At 43.8% G+C, this 26,118-nt stretch overlaps 2 protein-coding genes across 5 annotated transcripts in view; both read left to right on the plus strand.

Annotated features, from left to right (window-relative positions):
* Spink8 (serine peptidase inhibitor, Kazal type 8 (putative)) overlaps window positions 1-6,305 on the plus strand; it is a 36,711-nt gene extending 30,406 nt beyond the window's left edge. Inside the window, exons 5-6 of the mRNA XM_008853281.2 lie at window positions 3,939-3,981; window positions 6,090-6,305. Of these exons, the coding sequence (XP_008851503.2) occupies window positions 3,939-3,981; window positions 6,090-6,122 (76 nt within the window). The 3' untranslated portion in view covers window positions 6,123-6,305. The remainder of the gene's footprint in view (window positions 1-3,938; window positions 3,982-6,089) is intronic.
* Window positions 6,306-13,767: 7,462 nt separating this feature from the next.
* Window positions 13,768-24,399, plus strand: Nme6 (NME/NM23 nucleoside diphosphate kinase 6). Of its 4 annotated transcripts, none has more exons than XM_008853259.3 (6): window positions 13,768-13,830; window positions 17,033-17,129; window positions 19,991-20,093; window positions 21,851-21,890; window positions 22,538-22,698; window positions 23,686-24,399. In XM_008853259.3, the coding sequence occupies exons 2-6, from the start codon at window positions 17,040-17,042 to the stop codon at window positions 23,853-23,855; spliced, it is 564 nt and encodes a 187-aa protein (XP_008851481.1). In that variant the 5' UTR covers window positions 13,768-13,830; window positions 17,033-17,039; the 3' UTR covers window positions 23,856-24,399. The 4 variants fall into 4 exon arrangements, with proteins under 4 accessions (XP_008851481.1, XP_008851479.1, XP_029412056.1 ...); XM_008853257.3 differs by having other exon boundaries at window positions 13,783-13,888; XM_029556196.1 differs by having other exon boundaries at window positions 13,816-13,938.
* The last annotated feature ends 1,719 nt before the right edge of the window (window positions 24,400-26,118 follow it).

Below are 26,118 nucleotides of genomic sequence, written 5' to 3' on the forward strand. Positions count from 1 at the left end.
GATTGCTTTTGTCTTCAGGAGTTCCCACAGAGGCCCAAGTCAGATGAGGATCAGATGGTCTCAGGCTTTCTCCTAAGGTCTGGATCCCTCCAGGAAAGATTTTGGCCTCAGGAATTTGGGGGTTGGACTGGGCTGGGAGCCAGGCCCAGGAAAGATGCTGGTCTAGGGCAGCTGGTGGCCGTGCCACCCAGAGATGTAAAGGAAGATGGGGGCAGGAGGTGGCCCCAAGAGCCCCTGAGGACTGCACTGAGGAGCTGGATTGGTCTGAATGCAAAGGACCAGGAAGAGGAAAGGTCAGCCCCAGAGTCCAGGAAAGAGGCTGGCAGATTCTGTTGACCCAGGGAGCAGAGGGAGGTGAGGGTGAGGCTAGGCCCAGAGCACCCCTGGTGACCCCAGAAGGAACTGAGTTGCTCTAGATGCACAGGATCAGGAAGCAGTGGTGGTTCCCCAGGTGTCTGGGGACAGGACCCAGCTAGGAGGCAAGACAGCAGGGGAGATGGGAGGGTGAGTGAGGCTGGGGGAGTCAAAGCATGGAGGGCAGGATAGACTTACCCCTGAGAGAGATGCCTGCAGGTCCTGCAGGCCCAGGGAAGCAGAAAGAGGCGAGGGTGGGGCCAGGCCCAGAAGCAATGCTCCTGGGGACCTGAGAAGGAGCTGAGTTGCTCTAGATGCAAAAGATCAGGAAGATGCAGTGGTGGTTCCCCAGGTGTCTGGGGCATCAAGATAAGGAATGGGACAGGACCCAGGCTAGGAGGAGAGACCCTCAGAGGAGATGGGAGGGTTAATGAAGCTAGAGGAGTCAAGGCGGGCCCAATCGACTTACCTCAGGGAGAGAAGCGTTCAGGTTGGAGAGAGGCCTGTGGGTCAATAAGTTAATTTTTTAAAATCCAAAGTTATGAAGATTTACATTCATTTTCTTCACTACTCCATTTTTCTTAAGATTTTTACATTTATTTAATTTCTTTATGTGTGCATTGTGTGCCACAGTCAGCTTGTGGACGACATGTGACATCAAGATGACAACTTGCAGGAGTAGATTCTTTCCTTTCTACCATGTAGGTTCCAAGTATTAAACTCAGGTCATCAGGTTTAGAGACAAGTGCCTTTACCTGTTAAGCCGTCTTGCCACCCTTTATCCATTTTCTATTCAATATTCTTTCTTTCTTCATTCTTTTACAGGTATTTATCCACTATTTGTTGAAAAACTAATTTTCTCCCATCTTAACGATCATGACACCCTTGTCAAAAACCAGCTGGTCACAGATATAGGAGATTTTTTGGTCCGTTTTATTCCACTTTTGCTCTGTCCTAATATCAGTACTACTGATTACCATAGTATTGTATTACATTTTTGAAATTGGGCATTTTAAGTTCTCTAATTTTGTTTCTTCCTCAAAACAGTTTTAGCTTCTCAGGGTCCTTTGCAATTCCATATGGATTTGAAGATTAGCACCCACATTATGGCTAACAACCATCCATAATTCCAGTTCCAGGGAACCCGACACCCTCTTCCAGCTTCCACGGGCATTGTACAACAGAGATGCACTTGTAAGCATGCAGGCCAAACACTCATACCATAAAAAATAAATCGATAGGGCTGAAGGCATGGCTCAGCGGTTAGGAGCACTGATTATTTTTGCAGAGGACCTGGGTTCAAATCCCAGCACCCACATGGCAGCTAACAACTGTCCATAATTCCAGTTTCAGGGATTCCAATGCCCTTTTCTGACCTCTGTGGGCATTGCACAACACAGGGGCTCTTACATACATGAAAGCAATATATTCATACATATAAAATAAAAATAATAAAATATAAATAAATCAACTAACAAAAAATAAAGTTTTCCCTCCTCGTCTATCATTTGGAAAAATTCAAGATAGTGTATTAGTCACTTTTCTATTACTGTGCTAGAAACACTAACCAAAGCAACTTATACAAGGAAGAATTATTTGAGCCTACAGTTCCAAGGGGCAAGAGCTCATCATGGCAAGGAAGCACGGAGGCAGAGGTGGTTGGAGCAGGAGCAGTGGAAGCTAAGCTCTCACATCTTCAAGCAGGCACAGGAAGCAAGAGAGAAACTCCAGATATGGCAAGGCTTAAGAACTCTCTAAGCCTGCCCCAGTGACATGTTTCCTCCAGGATAGACATACCTCCTAAGACCTCCCAAAACAGACTGCCACCAACTGGGAACAAAAATGTCCAAATACTTGGAGCCTATAGGGGACATTCTCATTCAAACCACTACAGATAGGTATCAAATCTTTTAAAACTGCCAGGCGTGGTGGCACAGGCCTTTAATCCCAGGAAGGCAGAGACAGGCAGATCTCTGGAAGTTTGAGGTCAACCTGGTCTCCATAGCAAATCCAGGCCAGTTGTGGCTATAGGGAGACTCTGTCTCAAAAAACCAAAAACTAAAAAAAATCTTTAAAAAAAAAAAAAAAGTTTTAAGCCGGGCGTGGTGGTGCACACCTGTAGTCCCAGCACTTGGGAGGTAGAGGCAGGAAGATCTCTGTGAGTTCAAGGCCAGCCTGGTCTACATAGTGAGTTCCAGGACAGCTGAGGCCACAGGAAGACCCTGCTTCAAAAAAAACCGTACTGGGAGGTGTTTTGTTGTGGTGGAGTGGAGGGGGGTACATTGGGCTTGGTTGGGGTTTTTACAGTTATTTATTGGAGATCTCATGTGACATGGCACATGTGTGGAGTCAGAGGACAACTCTCAGGAGACAGTTGTCTACTTTTACCATGTGAGTTTGAGGGTTCAAACTCACGTCATCAGGCTTGGCAACAAATGCCTTTGACCATTGAGCAATCTTACCTGCCTTCTTCCTGACTCAATATTTTTACTTTCTTTTTTTTTGTCTTTTTGAGATAGGATCTCTCTGTAGCCCCCAGCTGGCCTGGAACTCACTATGCAGACCAGGCTGGCCTTGAACTCACAGAGATACTCCTACCTCTGCTTCCTGAGTGCTGGGATTAAAGGCGTGCACCACCATACTCAGCTATAGTATTTCCTTTTTAAGATTTGTTTTTTACTTTTTATTATGGGGGAGTACATGAATGCAGGTGCTCACAGAGGACAGAAGAGGGCATTGGATCCCCTAGAGCTGGAATTACAGGTGGTTGTGAGCTGCCCAGCACAGATGCTGGGAACTGAACTGAGGTTCTCTGCAAGAGCAGTGCACATTCTTAACCACTGAGCCATCTCTCCAGCCCCACAGCTTTTTCTTACAGTCCTTTTATGAATAGTAATACCTCGATTTTCATCAAATGTGTGTGTGTATAAAATCACATTTCTTAAATTTATTTGTGTACATGTATGCATGTGTGCATGTGTAGGGGCAAGTATACCACGGCACCTGAGTGGCGATCAGAGAACAACTTGCAGAAGTTAGTTCTCTCCTTTTCCATGTGGGTCCCAGGGACTGAACTCAGGTGGTCAGACTTGGTGGCATTGGCAGCAAGTGCCTTTCTCACTGAGTCATTTTACTGACACTCAAAGGTATATTTTAATTTTAGGATACATTCTCTATTTCTGCTTGAATCATCAAAGATTTTTTTGGGTTCCTATGTTTTGTTTCAAGCCATCTATATTTAGATATTTTATCTCATTGGCAAATAAAGATCCATATAGCAAATATATCAAAATGTTTGTTAACACCAGGAGTGGTGGCACATGCCTTTAATCCCAGAACTCTGGAGGCAGAGTCTGGTGGATCTCTGTGAGATCAAGGCCAGCCTGGTCTACATAGTTCCAGGTGGACTGGGGCTAAGGAGACCCTGTTTTTAAAAAATCACAATATTTGTTAAATAAAAATTCACTATTATTAGCATAAGATTTGCTTCTTGGACTTTCCCAAAGACTACCAAGTAAAAATTGGTCATGGTTTATGGAATACCACAGACAAAAACTAATATTTCATAATATAATTTCTTCCAGATATGAAGGTATTACAATAACTAAACTGCATGATGGACCATGTGTAAGTAAAGGCTTTTTTTTTTTTGGTCTTTTTGAGACAGGGTCTCCCTGTAGCCCCAGCTGTCCTGGAACTCACTATGCTTTAAAGGCATTTTTATTTTTCATTTTTAGGACTAAATTAATTTAACAGCTCCTCTGTGTGTGTGTGTGCATCTACATATATGTGTGTAAGTTTGTATATATATTTTTTTTATATATATGTCTATAAGATGTGTATACATGTGTGATAGATGCACATGAGAGTGTGGGTGCATGTGCTCATGACGTCAGGTATCTTTTCTATTGCTCTCCACCTTCTTGCCTTGAGACAAGGTATCTCAGTGAATGATCTGCCTGACTCTGCCCTCCACCCCAATGCTGCTTACAGTTACATGCAGCCATGCCCAGCTTTTTACATGGGTTCTGGGAAATCAAACTCAGGTCCTTATGCTTGCACAGTAATTTCTCTTCCTTACTGAGCCAGCTACCCAGAGACTGTTGTCAAAGATTTTCAATGTTTTGTTTTGAAAATTTACAAAAGTAGAGATTGTAACAGAATTAATACTATGTGTCACACAGATTCAAATAACTGTGAGGTTTTGCCGTAGGTTTTTCCTCATTTATCTCATCTTGCTTTGATGAAGTTTATTAGACAGTCTCAGACATTTCATTCATTCCTACATACTTCAGAGTGTATCACTAAGATGCTTAAACACTTCCTTGTATATCCCAATGGATTACTGCATCTAATTAGTTCCTTAGCGTCTTCTACTTCACACTTCCATTCTAATTTTCCCAGCCATCTAAAAACTAACTTCTGGGCTAGCAATCTCAGAACTTGGGAGGCTAAGGCAGGATCATGGGTTGAAGGCCAGTCTAAGCTACATGGCAAATTCAAAGTCAACCTAGGCAGCTTAGTGAGAAGGAAGAGAAGGGAAGGGGAAAGAGAAGAGGAAGGTGAAAGGGATCCCACAAAATGCCTACAGAGACAACCTAATACAAAAAGATAGAAAAACAGGACAAAAAAAGTGTGCAACCAGGGATGTTCAACTAAAAGAAGGCTGAAGCCACCAGCTTGATAGGACCAAACTGGAAATTTTGATTTCTTACTCTTGAGTTTAGGAGCAAATCAAACAAGTCATTGGTGCTTTTTAACAGTAGCAAAGTACAAGACTACTATTTATGTATAGTCCAAAGCATGGCAGAGATTACCCAAGCAACCTGCAGGGGGAACTGACACTGCCAGAAATCTTTCTTGATCTGCAAGGCATGGGGGAGGGGCAATTCTTGCACCACATTCAAGCCCTCTGCTGCTCCTAAATCCAATTCCAGAGAATCTGACATCCTCTTCTGGCCTCTGTGAACTTTACGTGACATGGGTGCACTTACATACATAGAGACAGACAATACATCATACACTTAAAATATAATTAATATTATATTATATATAGGTATAATATAATTAATACACTTAAAATAAAATTAAATAAATAAATTTTAAAGGAGCAGAGAAGCCCTGTCTTTGGCAAGATCACAAAGAAAATAATGATAGCTATATCAGGAGACCTGAGCCTTATCACTGATGGCCAACTATGTTCCCTGCTTCGAACTACACACTTTACTTGCTGTTACCTCCCCTCCAGAAAGGCATGGCTCTTAGCTACAACTCAAGTTCAAAGAAGCAGAGGTCTGGAGAGGCCATGTGACTCACCCAAGCCCTCAGAGCAGGGAACTGGTAGGGCTGAGCTTTGAGTGTGGAGGATCAGCTTCCTACTCTTTTCTTCATACCACCTCCCATCCTTCCCCTAGGCACCCACATGCCACTGACCTGCCACTTCCACCTGTCATCTGTCCTGTTGGAGAGGAGTTCCCAGAGGCTCCCCAGGAGCCCACAGACACACAGGCACCCACCACCTTTGCTCTCTGCTCACACCCACTGTTTCTTCTCCTCTTCTCTTCCTCTTCCTCCTCCTTCTCCTCTTCCTCCTCCTCTTCAATGAAATTAGAATGTCTCTAGTCAGCCTCAATTCAGTGTTCAACATCCCTTCTGCTGAATAATGAGTATGGTTAGTTAGCTTTTCTCTTAATTTCATTCATTTCGATTTCTCTAAGCAGATATTTCTCTTACAGAAAAACTCCTGGGATGACCATGAAGAATCATAAAAGTTACTGAATCCTCAGATGGCCAAGTGAAGCACAATGGTTGACTCTTCCAAGATAACCACTTTAGAGGACTGGGGCTGTAGCTCAGCTCTTGTCTAGCATGCATAAGGCCCAAGGTACAAACTCCAATGCTGGGGGGGTGGCAAAAAGAAGATCCCTTTAGAAGAGAATGCTGGTGCTAGACGATACTTGGATCAAATTAGTTGATTTGCTTCTTCAATAAATGATTCCCAGCATAAACCTGGCAAATACTTCTCTCGGTTAATAAGAATCTTTTAAAAATGTTAGATAATCTATAGTCTCTGCTCGAGACTATATAAGCACTCTATGTTTTTATAAAAATTGTGATAAAATGACCTATGAAATGTAAAATGAGGGGATAAATATCTCAATAGTAGTACTTTTTAACATCTGAGGGCTGTGATCATAATTGAGTGGAATATGTATCCTGTAAATAATATAGCTCTCAAAAAGTCAGGCTCTGGTTTCATAATAATTACACCATAAAAGGGATTCCAATTTTTTTTAAAAAAAATTATTTAATAACCACATGATTAGAAGCATTTCATTACAGCATTAACATATTCAATAACAATTTCCAGAGCAAAGATGCTTCTCTTTCAAAATTAGCTGTAAATTTTGAGGTTCACAGTTAAATTAATACAGTTATACAATATACAATATTGAACTCAGTATAACCCTTATAAGACATAAAATTGAATGAGGTTTTAACTTTTTTTTTTTAAATTACAACATAAAATAAAGAGGCCTGAGGATAGTAGTCGGGATTCCAATTTTTATTGAAAGAAAATTTATTGAGCACAGTAATCCTGGTCATAGTAGTGTTTCTAAATACTTCTCAAGGATGCATTTAGGTCTCACATGTAAGCCAGGCCTGATGGTGCAGACCTGTAATACCAGCTACTCAGGGGGTTGAGGCAGGTGCAAGTTTAAGGCCTGCCTGGGCTACAGAGTGAGTTCAGGGACAGCCTGGATAACTTAGTGAGACTTTCTCAAAAAAAAAAGGTGGAGCAAAAATAGAGATATAGCTTATAGGTAGAGCACTTACCCAGCATGTGCAAAGTTCAACATAAATAGCATAAAATCCAAAGTACTGAAAAAATTCTTAAGACATACATTCTGATTTTTATTAAAAAACAAAAACCACCCTACTGACAAGCTTTCATGGTGCCAGAAGGTGCTACATAGGCTGCTAGAGGAAAAAAGTCAACAGTCTTCCCCAGCTGTGAACCCTGTGAACCACAGTGGCCAGCAAGGTAAGACATGGCCATGAGTGCAACAGGGGCATGAGCATTATGGGGGAAGCCAACTGCCTTCTGATTGGATTTAAGGCCCACTCCACAGAAGGAAAAACATGCTGTAAATATGACCAAGAACTCATGGTTGGGGTGCTCACAGGCCCCAGGAGTGAACCTAACTATTGTGCTAAATGGACATAGTATCAAACTGCCCCCTAAATTCATCTTCTATACCAATAGATTATTGCAGCTCATCAAAGAAGTTTCTTTGTGCAGCAGATGGTGGTTAACACAGAAACTCACAACTGGTCAAAGTGCAGCGAGTTAAGTGTCAGTGGTATGCTCAGCCACGAATGGGACATCTATAGCGGCCCTCACCAAGGCTCAGGGACCATAACAGAAGGGACAGAAAGATTGTAAGAGACAAAGGTTGTGGAGGGCCAGTGTGAAAGTGTCTTCTGAACATGTTAGGGTCACTGCAGCTCATGAATTCATAGCAGCTTTGGTTGCCTACACAGGCTCAAGCTAGTCAATACTCTAGCATGGAGGGGCAAGGAATTCACGAGCCCCCACCCCTAGGTGAGGAACTATGGACAGTTAATGGATTCTGAGGATAGGCAGTTTTCTTTAACAGTGTTACTCCTAGTAGGGTGACCACACTCCAGGGGACAGGCCCACACGCAGGAGTATATGAGTTACCAGGATAGGAGGAGGTGAATATGATCAAAATACATTGTATGAAATTCTCAAAAAATTGCTATATTAAAAAAAAACAGGCTGACTTCTATATTGAACCACCCACCCACAGCTCAGGGGCCATTGCTGAAGAGGGGGCAGAAGATTATAAGAGCCAGGGCTAGTTCATGGACACAGGGACGCAGAGGCTTTCAGGCCACTGGAAGCTTGCACATGTGAACTTGTGGCAATAGTGGCATCAAGCACAGGGTTCATACCAACTCAACTAAACAAGGGCCCAGAGGGAAGGAGAGAGATGGGTGGCAGGGTGGCCCTAGACTAAGAGCTATTGGAGGCTGGTTGCTGCTGGATGGGGGAAAGAGTATGTTTTGCACACAATCTCTGGATGGACTGACTGGACTCTAATGGACAAATTTGCACTGAAGGGCATCTGGGTGCAAATACTTGACAGGACAGGACTTACCATGTGTGGTGGAGTGCATGGGGTTCAGTGGTAGGGGAGGCATGAATGGGGGAGGGGGTCTGGGTTTGAGAACTGTTGTATCCAGAAGCTCAATTAAAAAATTTAAAACCAGGGCTGGAGAGATGGCTCAGCGGTTAAGAACACTAGTAGTTCTTGCAGAAGACCTGGGTTCTAATCCCAGCACCCACATGGCAGCTAACAACTGTAACTCCAGTCCAGGGGATCGAACAGCCTCTTCTGACCTCCACGAGCATTGCATGATACAAGTGCACTTACCTACATGCAGGCAATACACACATTACAAATAAATTAATTAATTTTTAAAAGATTTAAAACCAGGCTGGACAGATAGCTCAGGTTAAGAGTGCCTGCTGCTCTTGTAGAGGACCCAAGCTCTGTTCCCAGCACCCACATCAGGCAGTTTACAATGGCCTGTAACTACAGCTCTAGGGGATCTGATATCCTCTTCTGGCTTCCGCAGGCACTACATTCACATATACAAAACCACACATAGGCACACACATGTACACATAACTAAAAAAACTTTAAAAAAATGCTTACAAATTTTACACACCATCACAAATCAGGTTTATATTACAAGAACCAATTATTTGAACTCATCTCTAAAAAATTTCATTATGATACTAGGTTAACACAAATGTGTATACACACACACACACACACACACACAACTGAAAAAAAGAGAAAAATATATTTTTCTTTTTTTTTTTTTTTTGAGACAAAGCCTCACTATGCAGTTTTGGTTTCCCAAGAATTCACTACGTAGACCAGGCAGGCCTTGAACTCATAGAGATTCACTTGCCTCTGCCTCTCAAGTTCTGGGATTAAAGTGCTACTAAACCCAGTATAAATGATTATCTTAATATATTTTTAATATTTTATTTTTATTTTATGTGTATGAGTGTATTGCCTGGATGTATGTAAGCACACCCGTGTCATGCAAATGCCCATGGAAGTCAGAAGAGGGCATGGGATCCCCTGGAACTGAAGATGTTGCTTAGCTGCCATGTGGGTGTTGGGATTCGAACCCAGGTCCTCTGCAAGAGCACCCAGTGCTCTTAACTGCTGATCCATCTCTCCAGTATCTTATTTTTTTAGAAAAAAAACTGTACACATCCGGAGGTCAGAGAATAACTTGAACTGACTACAGTTATCTATTTCTACCATGTGGGATATAAGGGATTGAACTCAGGACATCAGCATGGTGGCAAGCACCTTTACCTCCTGAGCCATCTCGCTGGCCGTTTTATCTAAATACTTTAATGCGGGCCTGGAGAGATGGCTCTGCGGTTAAGAGCACTGACTGCTCTTGCAGAGGACCCGGGTTCGATTCCCAGCACCCATATGGCGGCTACAAACAGTCCTTAACTCCAGCTCTAGGGGAATCCCAAACCCTCTTCTGACCTCAGCGGCATTGCACAACACGGGTGCATTCACATACATGCAGGCAATACACTCATACACATAAAATAAAAATATTTTAAAAACACTTTAATGCGCCTGGCGTGGTGGCACACACCTTCAATCCCAGCACTCGGGAGGCAGAGGCAGGCGGATCTCTGTGAGTTGAAGGCCAGCCTGGTCTACATAGTGAGTTCCAGGGCAGCTGGAGCTACAGGGGAGACCCTGTCTCACAAAGACAAAAAAAAAAAAAAAAATACTTTAATGCTTCTGCTTCTTTCACTTTCCCAATCATAAACTATAGCCTAATGATATGACCTAGGATTAAGGACATTTCTACTGGTAGAAATTAATTTGCTCCAATTTCTTCCTTCTTAGAAAACAGCATAAAAATAACGTGAAGCCAGGTGTGGTGGCACATGCCTGTGACCAGACGCTCAGGAGGCAGATGCAGGCAGATCTCTGTGAATTCAAGGCCAGCCTGGTCTACATAATGAGTTCCAGGCCAGTTGGGGCTACAGGGAGACCCTGTCCCAAAAAGACCAAAAAAAAAAAAAAGATTTTTTTCAGACTTTCTGAAATTAATCCCAGGAAATATACTAAGGAGATTTATGGACTGGAGAAATAGCTCAGTGGGTAAAATGCTTGCTGCCAAGCCTGAGGACCTGAGTTTGATTCTCAGGAACTACCTAGTGAAAGGAGAAAACTAATTCCCACAAAATGTCCTCTGACCTTCAAACACAGGCCCTATGGCACATGTGCATACACACACACACACACACACACACACACACACAAATTAATAATCAAATGTAATGAAAAATAAGTCTATAAAATATCAACAAATGTTTTTAAGTTTTGAAATTCTATTTATTGTGTATGTATGTATAATATGTGCATGTCACAGTGTGCTAATGGAACTCAGAGGACAACTTTGTAGAGTCATTTCTCTCCTTCGACCTTCACATGGGTTCTGGGGATGTAACTCGGGTTGTCAGGCTTGCAAAGCAAGCACTTTTACCCACCCAGCCATCTCACTGGCCCAAATTCTTGTTTTTTCCTTTTATTTATCCAGGCGTAGATAAATAAAATCAAACTACTGAACATGAATACTAGGTGCATTAGAAGATGTCAGGGGTCCTACTCCATAACTCTGCCTTATTTTCTTGAGACAAGGTGTCTCACTGAGCCTGGAACTGAGCTGGCAGCGAGCAAGCCCCAGAAATCCTGTCTGCCCTCCACAGCGTTGGTATTACAAAGTGTGGGTGCCACACTGAGCTTTTTACATGAGTACTGAAGATTTGAACTCAGGTCCTTGTTCTTGTGAAGCCAGCATTTTTACCTGCTAAGCCACCTCCCCAGCCTCCAAATTGTACATATTTGAAGAATGTGTATAAGATTACCACTCATAGTGGCCATGGATTTGTTCAAAACACCTTATATGCATGTATGAAATTCTCAATATTTTTTTTAAGTTAAAAAAATTGAAAAAAAAAAAAAAAGGATTACCACTAATGACATTTCAAATAATTTCCCAGGGTAAAATCTACAATGCCACAAAGTTCAAAATGTGACATTATAGAGACATTATAAACTGCCATCTCGTCCTCAAAATATTGGAAATGGAAAAATATTCAGTACCGCAAATGGAATAACAAAAATATTTTTGTGTCCAAAGTAATTAAGAACAAAACTTAGGAACTTTTGTTACTTTATTATCGTATAAGTTGCTAATAAGCTACTGTTAGTTCTTGAGACATTATATGCCGCGAACCACGACTCCGTCCAGCAGAGCCGAGGAAAGACGACACAGACACCAAGGTGAGGTTCAAGCTTCTTTTTCTCACTCTCTCTCACTTTATTACACACTTCAGCTCTTCATATAGCGTTCCCAACAGCCCTCCCCCCAGCAATCAGGGCGCGCGCGCACACACACACACACACACACACACACACACGTAGGGGGCAGGCAGAGTGGCAGCTTATTGGGCCACCTAGCAGGATCATACTCGATGATGTCTCTGATCAAGTAGGCAGCACATGATCGGGCTTATTGTGCTTATGCAGGTTGGAGTAAACAAGTGAGGGGCACAAGGCTTGGCAGCTAGCCAGGGCGCCATCTTGGCCGGCTCGACCGCGCCTGCTTCCCACAAATATACAAAGTTGTCTTGGTCTTCTGATCACACTCTTTTTTCAGGTTAAATGTTTTAACAAACTATTTAATTAAAAATTGTCACCAAATACTGTCAAATACATTATTTTGCAGCATTATCACTTTCAAGTTAAAAATGCCAGAAAAAAAAACAGTATCTACAATTCTTTTAGGGTATGTTATATAATGCCACATTAACGGATACATTATTTTGACCTATAATTCTTTTTTATTTTTTAAGAATTCATTTTGTTTTTATTTTATTCGTATGTGTTGTCTGAATGTGTGAATGTGTGTATCTGCACCATTCAATGAAGTGCACATGGAGGCCAGAAGAGGATGTCAGATCCCCCTAGAAGTGCAGTTACCAGTGGTTGTGAGTCATGTGGGTGTCAAGAGGACAATTTGTAGGCATCAGTTCACGCCTTCCACCACATTAAGTGCTGAGAATTGAACCTGGTGTTGGCACATGCCTTTAATCCCAGCACTTGGGAGGCAAAGGCAGGCAGATCTCTCTTAGTTCCAGGCCAGCTGGGGCTACAGGGAGACCGGCTCAAAAACACCTAATAAAAAAAAAAAAAAAACCACTTGCTTTTCTTCCAGAGGACCTGGGTTCAACTCCCAGCACCCACATGGCAGTTCTGGCTCTATTCCCCTCTTCCCGCCTTCGCAGGCACTACACACATACAAATAAACACACCACGAATCAAAACACTTGTGAATTTTTTAAAATTAATTTAAAGCCGGGTGTGGTGGCGCACGCCTTTAATCCAGCACTCGGAAGGCAGAGGCAGGAGGATCTCTGAGTTCGAGGCCATCCTGGTCTACATAGTGAGTTCCAAACCAGATGGAGCTACAGGGAGACCGTTTCAAAAGACAAAAAAAAAAAAAAAAAAAAAATTCTTCAGTGTGAAATGTAGAATGCAAAAAGCCCACTCAGTATCCTGGATTAGATCCCTTCAGGAGAGACTGATAACATGTGTAATTAAACACAAAAATATACAAATAAAGACAGCTTAATACTGACACTGAGCGGTACCACACTCAACAGTTTCTTACTACAGTTCTGAATAAACTCAAATTGATTAATCAGTTGGCACTTAACATCACAGTTACCGCTTTGCCATATTTAAAATGCCTTCACCAGCCGGTCAGATAAGGACGTTCCCCAGGACAGCGTGTACAAACAAGCAGCCAACATCCCATAAGTGATGCCTGTGTGTTCGAACACCGACGGTAAATTAGCACGTTTTAAAGTGATGGCACTTAGCGCTATTTCTCACTCCTTGATCTGGGTGATACTCTGATTTCGTTTGAGTCAGGGGCTCCCTGTGTATCCCCAGCTGGTTTGGAACTCTAGACCACGTTGGTCTCGATCTCTGAGATGCACCTGCCTCTGCCTCCCGAGGCCCGAGATACCGGCGTGCCCGCGGCCTGACAGAAACCACTTTTCCTGTTAGGTTTTACACTTGTAAAGCCTGTCATCAGCGTTACAGTTTCCACAACTCTCTGCTCTCTGTCACCATCCTCTCCATAGACACCGGGAGTTCTGTTTTCAGCTCCGCAACCGGCACAGCTTCGCCCGCCCCCTCAGTTCCCACGCGGCCCAGAAGGACCCCACGATGGCTGCCCCGTCGCGCGCCTGAAGGACCCCGAAGGGCCGCGCAGGTCACTAGCGCAGTGCCCTGTAATCTGGCGCAGCGGTGGGAGGACCAGGTGAACCCCAACCCGCTTTGGTGTCTGATAGCAGCGTCTGCGGCGGCCTTGGCCTTGGGTAGAAGCGCTGGGATCGTGCGGCTTGAAGACTAAAATATAGGGCGGGAGGTACCGCGGCGTGTCGAGAGCCGAGGCCTAGAGCCGTGGATATGGGGCGTGGCCACAGATGGGGACCGCAGAGGAGTGGGGTGGCCGGAGTGGGAGAATGGGCTTCAGCTAGGCCCTTCCGGAAGCGCAGCAGTGCTCTTCTCAGTTGCGGAGAGGCGTGGGGAAAACCTCCATAATTTGTAATTGTCTGATAGACCTTTAAGTCAAGCAAGTTTCTCTACGGCATAGCGTTTCGTTGTAAACCAGTAGCCCAGACTCTCCTAACTTAGCTGACATTGGGAAAGAAATGACACTCTGCAGGGCTCCTGTCCTCCCTTGGAGAACCCCTAGCAACCTGGTCTTGGGATGGCTGGATCAGAGTCATTCACTAATTCTTCTAGCTAAATGCTGTGGAAAGCCAGGTGTGTACTAGGCACTCTGCACAGGGACTGAGGAGAGGATAGGGAGCGAGCAAATAGAGCCCTGTTTGCTTGGAGCTTGCCTTCTAATGGGAAAGAGGTTACTGAAGGAACCTTAAGACAGTCCAGCTGGAAACGCGAGCTAAGATCAAATGGGCAAGGAGGAGGCACAAGAGGGAGGTCGAAAATTGCTTCCATGAAGATTGTTAGGCCAGAAAGTCTTGGAACTGAAAAGTCATGAGGCTGGAGCAAAAGAGTTTTAAGGACTGTGGGACTCCAGTTGAAGCTAGAAAGTTGCCCAAGGACCAGATCGTACAAAGTCTGCCAAACCATGGTAGACTATGCTAAGGACCTTGGTCTTATTCTAAGAGCAGAGCACAGTTCAAAGGATTAAAGAAGGGACTGCGTGGTTAGCTTTAGCTTACTGAAGGCGCTGTAGAACCAATTTAGAGAATAGCAAGAGTAAAAATCCTAGAAACCAGTGAGGAGGATGGTATAGAAGTCCAAGGACGGGGCTGGAGAGATGGCTCTGATTGTTCTTGCAGAAGACCCGGGCTTGAATCCCAGCACCCACATGGCAGCTAACAACTGTCGGTAACTCCAGTCCCAGGGGATCCAACAGCCTCTTCTGTCGTCCGCAGGCATTGCACGACTGGGGAGCACTTACCTACATGCAGGCAATACAAGCATACTAATAATATATTTTTTTTTAAAGTCCAAGGACAAATGGTGGTGTCTTGGACTGGAGTGACAGTAGTTGAAAGGAAGAGATTTGTATAGATTTTGAGAGATACAGGGTAAGAAGCATTATCAGGACTTAGTAGTAGTATGGATGTGGAGAATGAGGAGCTGAAGGTTTCAAGGACATCGCAAGATATAACTGACAATGATGCCGTGTTTTCATCTGGGGTATTATCAGATCAAGCAGGTATGCTGATCTTGTACTGCTTAGATTGGGTTTGGCTACATAGTTTGAATGGAACATCGAGGAGAAAAGCTCTAGAAAGGACATGGAAAGAAGAGACTGCCGGGATCGTTTCTTTGAGCCATACTCTAGCACTGCATCTACCATGAGTGTTAAGCTATGTTCTGGCTAAAAGAAATGAGAATATCAGCCAGGCATGGTGGCACATGCCTTTAGTCCCAGAAGTAGAGAGGCAGAGGCAGGAGGATCTCTGTGAGTTCGAGGCCAGCCTGGTCATAGTGAGTTCCAGACCATCTGGGGTTATAGGGAGACCATGTCTCCAAAAAAAAAAAAAGGAAGAAATGAGAATGTCACCCAGAATGAGTGTGTGTGTGTGTGTGTGTGTGTGTGTGTGTGTGTGTGTAGTCTTTCTGTATTCATTGACAAATTAGAGGTAGTATTTTGAGACCTAGGTTTGGTTTGGTTTTTGAGATAAGGTCTAAGCTTACCTCAAACTCTTTTTGGTTTTTTGAGATAGGGTCTTCCTGTAGCCCCAGGTGACCTGGAACTCCCTATGTAGACCAGGTTGGCCTCCATCTCACAGAAATCCGCCTGCCTCTGCTTCCCCAGTACTGGGACTAAAGGAGTGTGCCACCACACCCGGCCCACCTCTCTCAGTACTCCTCCCTCTTAAGGGCTGGAAATACGGGCATGTGCCACAGACTGAACTCTAGTCTTTAGTCCTGCAAATGTGATAAATTTCTCACACAGAAGTAGAGTTTCCCTATTGAAAGAGACTCCAATTCTTAGCCAAGTCTATAAGATATTTTATCTTCTATGTCATCTCCACAATTATTTATTGAACTCTTACATAATATCAAGCACTAGGAATCTAAAGATGAGTAGAAATAAGGCTCTGTTGGTTCATTTGGTCAATAATACTAACTGAGCCTCTTTCTACTAGACACTCTTTTCAGCTACAAAAAGTTGCAGCCTGGTCTCTGACCTCACAATTGAGCTTATAAGCCTGATCACTGAGGACAGCTGACTATATTAATGCATTTGATTTGTGCAGGGGAGAGGAGACCCTGAATGTTAGATAAGAGGTGGTGGGTAACCCACACATGTTTTTAAGCATCCAGTGGCAGCCTAAACTTTTTGTCAGTCAATCTTCCAATTTTAGAATGGATGGGAGACACAGTAGGCTAGGACTGATTTTATAAGTAAAATCAGTCATTGTACTCTTGGGGCCAAGCTGTTCAAAAGTGGGCATTATAAGCTGGACATGGTGGTACACGCCTTTAATCCTCGCCCTTGGGAGGCAGAGGCAGGTGGATCTCAGTGAATTCCAGGCCAGCCTGGTCTACATAGGGAGTTCTAGGCCAGCTGGGGCTATGGGGAGACCCTGTCTCAAAAACAAACAAAAGAATAGACATTATAAATTTTGTTTAAAACACATAAAAGGGTTTAGAAGATATGAGACTATTGGCAAAGAAAGTTGATGTTTAAACTTAAATTTCTCTTCAATGAGGAAGTCCCTCCTGGTCTTATAGTTGTACAAACCAGACTATATGCCTCACAGGGTAATCTGAGTGTCTCCTTGACCACTTTGTGAGTACAAATAAGCAAAGTAACTAAATATACCATATAGCCTTACAGTATAACAGGTGCTTTGTGAGTGTTGGGACGAAGGCCTTGATTGACTTGCAAGGCAACATGGGCATGGCTTCCAGGGTACAGAGGGTTGGGGGCACAGCACTGCTCAGTCTCTAAAGTAGCTCTCTGATGGCAGGAGTGCGATGACCTCCATCCTGCGAAGTCCTCAGGCTCTCCAACTCACACTAGCCTTGATCAAGCCTGATGCAGTTGCCCACCCACTAATTCTGGAGGTAAGAATGAATCCTAAGACTCTACTGCACTGTTTCAGGTACTACAGGACCACTTGACTAAAAACACAGTCACAGGCTAGACACTGGTTAAAAAGCTAGGAGTGAGCCAGCAAGGTGGCTCAGCAGGTAGAGGCACCTGATCATCTGAGTTCAAGCCCCAGAACCCACATGGTAGAATGAGAGACTCAACTTCTACAGGTTGTCCTCTAACCTACACACACAATACACACACATAAATTGCTATAATATTAATAAATTCATTTAAAAATTTTAAAGATAAAAAAATTAAATAATTTTTTAAATTAAAGAAAAAAAGATGAACTAGGAGCCATTTGCTCTGACCCTAAAAAATTAGAGACTTGAGGCAGATCTAAAATATAAGAGAGAACCCTATACAATCATTTTTTTTAAATCTTCAGGCAAGAGATAACTCAGCGGTTAAGAGCACTAGAGGACCCAGGTTCAATTCCCAGAACCCACATGGCAGCTAACAACTGTCTGTAACTCCAGTTCCAGGGGAATCTGATGCCCTCTTCTGACCTCCCCAAGCATTGCACAACATGGGTAAACTTGCATACATACAGGCAATACACTCATACACATAAATTAAAAATATAACTAAGCTATAAAATAAAATCATCAGTATGTATATGTATGTATATGTGTGTATATACAGATATGTGTGTGTTTATATATATATATTTATATATATAACCTATTGCTATCTAACAGATTTGATAGTTTAAAATAGCACTCATTTATCACTCCACAATTCTATAGTTTAGAAGTTCAGTCGGCTTGGCTGGATTATCTCTTTATAGTCTCACAAGGCCAAAGAGAAGATGTGTGCTGACTGGGTTCTTATGTGGAATGTCTAGGAAAGAATGCGCTTCCAGGCTTGCTACAATTGTTGGCTGAGTTTAGTTCCTGTAATTGTAGGACTGAGGTCTCCATGTACTTGTTGGTCTTCAGGCAGGAATTGCTTTCTGTTCTAGAGATGACACATTCCTCCTGATGGCCTATTCCATCTTTGAGACAGCAATGGTGAATTTAATCCTCATGTTTCAAATCTCTCTGACTTTCAGGCCCCAGCCAGAGTAAATTTTTATACTTTTAAAGGGCTTATGTGATTATTTTTATTACATTTATTTATTGTGTGTCTGCTGTGATGTGTGCATGTGGAGGTCAGAGGACAACTTAATGGGGTCAGCTCTCACCTTCCATCCTGTGGGAATCAATTCAGGTTGTTAGGCTTAGCAACAAGCACCTTTATCCACTGAACCATCTCACCATCCTCTTATGTGATTATTTAGGCCCACCTGGAGAAGCTCCTTTATACCTAAAGCAAAATCAACTAATTAGTAACCTAAATTGCATCTGCAAAATTATTTTTTTAAATATAGTATTCATTATTTTTATTTTATGTATATGAGTATATTGCCTACATGTATGTAAGGGCACCCATGTGTGTAATGCCTGTGGAGGTCAGAAGAGGGTGTTAGATCCCCTGAAACTGGAGCTATGGACAGTTGTTAATTGCCATGTGGGTGCTGGGAACCAAACTCAGGTCCTCTGCAATAGTAGCCAGTGGTCTTAACTGCTGAGCCATCTCTCCAGCCTCCAAATTCTTTTTGTTCTGTAATGTGACATAATCATATTGTATCACATTCATAGGTCTGGAGACAAGGATGGAAAATGATCTGATAATCAATACTTGAAAATCATTGGTGCCATTTGAAATGATGGAAGTGAACAAGACTAACAAGGCAGAGAGTGTAGAATTAAGATGAGGGCAGAATGACAGAATCTCAGTGAATACTAATATTTAGGGAATGGCTCTGATAAGAAACATAGACACAGAGAGATCATGTTAGGATTCTGCCTACAATTGGCTAAGTATTTACTGAGCAGTACCACTCAGTAAGCTCACTAAAGGACAGGCAGACACCAATTCATGCCAAGAGGAAGACAGAAGAGAGACACTAAGGCAGGAATGCCTGCCTGGGGATGATGGAACTAGAGAGTTAGAAGTGGTAGAGGGCAAGGAAAGTGCATCCTCCAGCACTGGGCTCATATGGGTGTACTTTGTTCCATAGTAATGACCACCCAAAACCTTCTGTGTATAACATGTAGTAACAGAGTTTTTAATCAAGTGTGATTGTTTAGAACAAATGAGAAAAACTCATCATGAAACCTAGTGTTGGTGTTCTGGGTGGTGAGGACTAGGAACTTGAGCTCAAAGTACCGCAGGAGTGGAGGGGCAGAAGCAGTGCTTCTTCTCCCTTCTGTACCCCAGATTCATACTCTGGCAATGTAACCAAGGTCTTGACCTCACTTCACTGACTCATTTCATCGTAGTGAAAAGTGTTCACAGCATGGTGGCTGAAAAAAAGAAAAGAGCAGAAGGGCTAAGGTTCCACTATCTCTTCAAGGACGAAGGTTCTACTATCTCTTCAAGGGCTAAAGTTCCAATCTCTCCTTCAAGGGCAAAGGTTCCACCATCCCTTCAAGGACTAAGGTTCCACTATCCCCTTCAAGGACTAAGTTCCACTATCCCCTTCAAGGGCTAAGGTTCTACCATCTCTTCAAGGGCTCAGGTTCCACGATCCCCTTCAAGGGCACATTCCTAATATTAACTTCCTTCAAGCAGGCCCTACCTCCTAAAGTTTCCACTGTCTCCCAATAAGTGTCATCAGCTGCCTTTGGCACATGCACTTTGAACTGACATTTAAGATCCAGACTGTAGCACCGATCACTAGAACAGACCCTTTGAGTCCTGTGCTCCAGGGGTGCTCATGGTTTCTTTTGGTCAGACTCAGTCTTCTGATTGGCTTATTTCTTTGGGGTGATGTATTATCCAGGCTATACATCAACAGATTCTGAGCAACAAATTCCTTATTGTACGAATGAGAGAACTGCTATGGAGGAAGGAAGATTGCCGGAGGTTTTACCAAGAGCATGAAGGTGAGATCAGTAGTCTTTCTGAATGGAAGGCCTCTCAGTCCCCATCTGAGTCTCTAGAACATACATTGGAGGCCTCTCTCTGACCTACCAACTGTCTAAAATTACACCCAGTCCAGTCTGTGATTGTGTGTGTGTGTGTGTGTGTGTGTACATGTATACATTTATGCATCTGGAGGGCAGAGGACCACCTCTGGTGTCATTTTTCAGGCACCATCACTTTTTTTTTTTTTTAGAGACAGGAATCTCTCATTGGCCTGGAACTCGCCAAATAGGCTAAGCGGACTAACCAGTGAGTCCCAGGCATCTACCTGCCCCACTGCTCCAGCACTAGGATTCCAAGTGTTCCCCACCATGCTTGGCATTTGATTTGGAGCTCAACACAAGCTCTCATGCTTGCATGGGAAGCACTTATACTCTGAACGGTCACTCCAGCCCCACAGCCAGTCTTCTAGAATTTGTTTCTGCACAGACTTCTTCTGGTAATCAGTATTTTATTTTCCTAAGAGTTTTATTATTTTTGTTTTATGTATATAAGAGTATTACATGTTTTTAAGTGCACCCATGTCATGTCGTACCCACAGAGGTCAGAAGAGGCCATCTTTTGTTGAAATAGGTCTCCCTGTAGCCCCAGCTGGCCTGAAACTTGCTATAGAAACCAGACTAGCCTCGATCTCACTATGTAGAACAGGCTAGCCTCAGTCTCACAGAGATCCACCTGCCTCTGCCTCCCAACTGCTGGAACTAAAGGTGTGTGCTACCACATCCAGCTAACTTTATATCTTGAAAATAATATCAATAATTAGCATTTAGTGAACATTTATTTTGTCAAACATTTCTGTAATGCTTATTTAATTTTCTCAATAAAAATATAGAAAAAGAAAGGGCTGAAGAGATGGCTCAGTGGTTAAGAACACTTGCTGCTCTTCAAAGGACTTGAGTTTGGTTCCCAGCACCCATGTTGGGCAACTACAACTTCCTGTAACTCTAGCTTCAGGAATCCAATACCCTCTTCCGGCCTCCGTAGGTACTGCACTCACATGTGCATATACCCCTACACAGAAATAAAAATAATGCCGAGTATCGTGGCACACACTTTTAGTCCCAATACTCAGGAAGCAGACAGGCAGATCTCTGTGAGATCAAGTTCAGCCTGGTCTCCATAGCTCCAGGCCAGCTGGGGCTACAGAAAGACCCTGTCTCAAAAAGGAAAAGAAAAACACAATGAATAATAAAAATAAAATCTTTTTCTAAAAAAGAAATTTAGGGGACTGCTCTTATAGAGGACCCAGGTTCAATTTCCAGCACCCTCATGGTAGCTAACAGCCATCCATAACTCCAGTTCTAGGGTATTCATTGCCTTCTTCTGACCTTTGCGGGCACTGGACAACATGGGTACACTTGTATACAGGCAATACACTCATATACATGGAATAAAAATAATAAATAGAATATTTAAAAATAAATAAAAAAGAAAAATTTAGAAAAAGGAAAAAAATGTAGAAAAATAAAATTCTTCCAAACCCTGAAAAGTGGGTATTTATATAGCCCAGTACACAGATTGGAAACCAAGTTAGGGAGGTAAATGACTTAACCGAAAACTGCACAGATAATAAGTGGCAGAACCTAGATTCACGTGCAGAAATGTCAGACTCCAAGGTCCTTTTTCTTTTTCCTAAGTAGTGTTTAGGTAATGAGGTGGGAGCACAGAAGTTTCTCTCGTGCACCAGTGTCTTCATGAAGGTACTTTCTGTTTGCAGGGCGTTTTTTCTATCAGCGACTGGTGGAGTTCATGGCCAGGTACTTCTGATTTTGACCCTAGCATCTATACATACTGAGGTCTATCTCCTCTTCCCTATAAATAGTGTTATTCCTTTCACTCACCACTCTTTAAAGTTGTGACCACTGTCAAGTCACAATAAACATAACTGAGTTGACACTGACCTGTTAGGCAGGCATCGTGGTGGTTACTGGACCAGGGGCTGGAGTAGGTACTCTTTTTGGTCTTTTTGAGACAGGGTCTCCCTGTAGCCCCAGCTGGCCTGGAACTCACTGTGTAGACAAGGCCTGTACCACCACGCCCAGTTGAGTAGGCTACTCTTAAATACTGCCTAGCCACTCTGCTGATCTCTGTGACTCTTGTCACCTTCTGGCCAGGCGTAGTAACCACAGGCCTTTAATCTCAGCACTAGGGAGGCAGAGGCAGGCAGATCTCTGTGAGTTCAAGGCCAGCCTGGTCTCCATAGCGAATCTAGGCCAGCTGGGGCTGTCTCCAAAAAAAGACCAAAAAAAAAAAAAATAGTCACCCTCCTTTCCCATTGCCTTCTCTTTGAAGCAGCATTGGTACTTGCTAGAAAGACAGACTGTACAGTGCTCCTTTACACCCTGCTGGCAGATGCTCTAGATGAGGTGGCCAGATCACTCACATGGGCTTCTTTCCTTCTCAGTGGGCCAATCCGAGCTTACATCCTTGCTCACAAAGATGCCATCCAGCACTGGAGGACACTGATGGGCCCCACCAGAGTGTTTCGGGCACGCTTCATGGCCCCAGATTCAATTCGTGGGAGTTTTGGCCTCACTGACACCCGCAACACCACCCATGGCTCAGGTGAGTCTAACTCCATTGTCCACAGCCACAAATAGGAAGGATGTCTTGGGGTCAGTGAGTGAGCCATGTGGTAAAATTGACAATCATAAGTCCATCCCCCAGTGAGCTTTCTTCCATGTATTTCTGGTCCTTTGTAGCTGTCCCAGTCATGTGGTCTGTGAGATTTCTTTACATACCCCAGTACTGAGAGGCTTGGGGTTTCTGAACCAAATCCTTGCCTCCACCTTGTACTCCCTATGAAAACAGTTTTTTAATTTTGTTTTTTTTTTTTGGTCTTTTTGAGACAGGGTCTCCCTGTAGCCCCAGCTGCCCTGGAACTCACTATGTAGACCAGGCTGGCCTGGAACTCACAGCAATCTGCCTGTCTCTGCCTCCCAAGTGCTGAGACTAAAGGCATGTGCCACCATGCCCAGCTCTATTTTTTTTTATATGTATGAGTGTATTGCCTACATGCATGTAAGAGCACCTGTGTCACGCAATGCCTGCAGAGGTCAGAAGAGGCCATTGGATCCTGTGGAACTGGAGTTACAGACAGTTGTTAGCTGCCGTGTGGGCACTGGGAATCGAACCCAGGTCCTCTACAAGAACTGCCAGTGTTCTTAACAACTGAGCAATCTCTCCAGCCCTTAAAAACAATTTTTTTTTTAATGTGTATGAGTGTTATGCCTGCATGTAAGTGCATCCATGTCATGCAGTGCCCTCAGAGGACAGAAGAGGGCAACAGATTCCCCTGGAGCTGGAGTTATAGATGGTTGTTAGCTGCCATGTGGACATTGGGATTCAAACCTGGGTCCTCTGCAAGAGTTGCCAGTGCTCTTAACCACTGAGCCATCTCCCCAGCCCCTGAAAGTACTTCTCTATCATTTTGTTTTTGGTTTTGTTTTTGTTTTTCGAGACAGAATCTTGCTATGTTATCCAAGCAGGCCTCCATCTTGGATTCCTCCTGCCTCAACCTGTCACTCTATTTTGTCTTATCTCTTCTTAAAGATTCTGTGGCTTCTGCCAGCAGAGAGATTGCAGCTTTCTTCCCTGACTTTAGTGAGCAGCACTGGTATAAGGAGGAGGAACCCCAGCTACGCTGTGGCCCTGTGCGCTACAGTCCAGAAGAAGGTATCCACTGTGCAGCCGAAACAGGAGGCCCAAGAGCAGCCTGGTAAAGGCCAGTCAACTCCAAGGACCAGTGGGCAATCCCGGCCTTTTCTCTTATACTCCTGGTCCAAAACATTCTCTTAGGATGAAGGAAGCGTGAGTTAAAGGCCCTGTCTCTGTTGAGCCCCACCACCTGCCTAAAGATCTAGCTCATGACTGCACTTCCTCCGGAATCCAGCTCTTTATCTACCTCTTCTATGGAATGTCATGGGTACCTAGGAAGAATGGTACTCCCCTTTTTTCAGAGAACTATTCATCTTTCCTCAAGAAGAAGCTTGCCTAATTGACTCAGCTGGAAAATATGGTGACTATATAAACATGCAGCCTGTCTTTTTTAATAAATTTGTTTCTACTGACTCCTCAAGGCTTCCAGCTTTATCTCTACCCTTCATTGGGATAACTGCATTGATCTGAAGCCAGTTTTCTGTTCTATGCTAACTGAAGAGAGAATTGTTTAGGAATCTCCCAGAGGGTTGACTTAAATGTGCAGCTTACTTAGCACATAAATGTACCCAGTGACTGAGCTGGGTATGGACTAAAACTATACTACGCACTCAGGCTTAGAACCGTGGCTGGAGGAAGAGCCACCTTTTATTTGAACCAAGGTTCATCTGCCCAGTAGAGATGTATTTTCATGATACTAAACAGTAAGTCAGTATTTCTGGTTTCTACAGAGTAGGAAGGTAGCTATGTCCCTTCTGTACAACAGTTGTTTTGCTGGTACAGCAAATTGCAGTGGCTTCAAGCAATAATGATGTCTTGCATATACCTGGGGGTTGACTAGGTGCTTCTGTGCTTTCACCGAGGCTCATTCATGTGTCCCTTCATCTGGTGCGTCTATCATGGTCTTTCATCCTGAGCTCCTCAACACAGTTGTTTCAGGGTTCCCAAAGGGCAGGCCTCCATTCAAGTTTGTGAAGCTTTTGCTTATGTCATGTTTGCTAGTGTCTGTGAAGAAGGGGAATACATAAGAGCATGGGTATGGGGAAATGGGTCATTACCACGATAGCCTGCCACACTGGGAGTCTTGAGGAACCATAAAAGGATGTTAGGGTTGGTTACCATTTATGGAGACTAGTCAGCTAATGATGGTGAGCTGAAACATTTATGTTATTGCACTAATCTTATGCATGAGTGAAACATCTAGAATCCTTAGCGAATCTTCTTCCATCTGAATCTCTTAAATGTTCAGCTATCTTCTTTTATGAAGCATCCTGTTCCCATCAGACCAGTCTCTCTTTGGGTGCTTAGAATCCCATCTCTGAGGTCTAGAGAGATGGCTCAGTTGTTAAGAGTACAGGCTACTCTTATAGAGGACCCAGGTTCAATTCCCAACACCTACATGGTGGATAACAACCATCTCTAACTCCAGTTCCACAGGATCAGACAACCTCTTCTGTCCTCCATGGGCAATGCAAAACACAGGGGCACTTATATACATGCAGGCATAACACTCATACACATAAAATAAGAATAAATAATTTAAAAATAAAAAGAATCCCATCTCTATACCAGGCATGGTGGTAATTCACCCTTAATCCCAGCACTTGGGAGACAGAGGTAAGCTGATCTTTGTGAGTTCCAGGACAGCCTAGTCTAAATAGAGAACTCTAGACCAGCCAAAACTATAGTGAGACCCTGTCTCAAAAAAAAAAGAAAAAAGACCCGCCCACCTAGGACCGTGGTAAGTCAGTTACCTACCAACCACATCTCTATTCCATTCCTCTGAAGCCTCAACACTTACAATCTACCCCACCCCAGCCTGTCCCCTGCTAGCCTTGAACCCAGACCTGCTCCAATTCCTCTACCTCAGATCTTTGGACTAGCTTCCTAAACCAGGCTACTTAAACCCCCACCAATAGACTGCTAAGTCCCTCCTCAGATTGTCCCCACCCCCATCTTCCCTGGCTCCTGATCTGCCAGACACAGACCAGCCCTCCTACTACCCTGACCAGCCCAACCTACTACCTTGTCCCACCAACTACGCAGACCAGCCTACTACCCTGAAAGAATTTTGTGGGAAGCGAGCACGGCCGAGCCAGCCAAAGATGGCACCCTGGCTGGCTGCCAAACCTCGTGCTGTTTACTTCTACTCTTGGCTGACTGCCAAGGCTCGTGAATCCCGCTTGTTTACTCCAAACATGGTGAGCCCGAAACAGGTGCTGCCAGCCTGATGATCTTGCTACGTGGCCAATGAGCTGCCACTCTGCCTGCCCGCTGCACGTGTGTGTGCCCTGATTGGTCCTGGCCTGGGGGAGGGCTGTTGGAAAC

This window comes from Nannospalax galili, unplaced genomic scaffold (genome assembly GCF_000622305.1).
Source record: "Nannospalax galili isolate Female #2095 unplaced genomic scaffold, S.galili_v1.0 scaffold786, whole genome shotgun sequence".
Taxonomy (NCBI): Eukaryota; Metazoa; Chordata; class Mammalia; order Rodentia; family Spalacidae; genus Nannospalax; species Nannospalax galili.

What these genes read in the sequence shown, in the direction of transcription:
- Nme6 (XM_008853259.3), top strand. Translation starts at nt 17,040, where the DNA reads ATGACCTCCATCCTGCGAAGTCCTCAGGCTCTCCAACTCACACTAGCC. An exon ending in GTTTTACCAAGAGCATGAAG is followed by an intron (nt 20,094 to 21,850) that starts GTGAGATCAGTA and finishes TTCTGTTTGCAG; the next exon opens with GGCGTTTTTTCTATCAGCGA. An exon ending in CTGGTGGAGTTCATGGCCAG is followed by an intron (nt 21,891 to 22,537) that starts GTACTTCTGATT and finishes TTTCCTTCTCAG; the next exon opens with TGGGCCAATCCGAGCTTACA.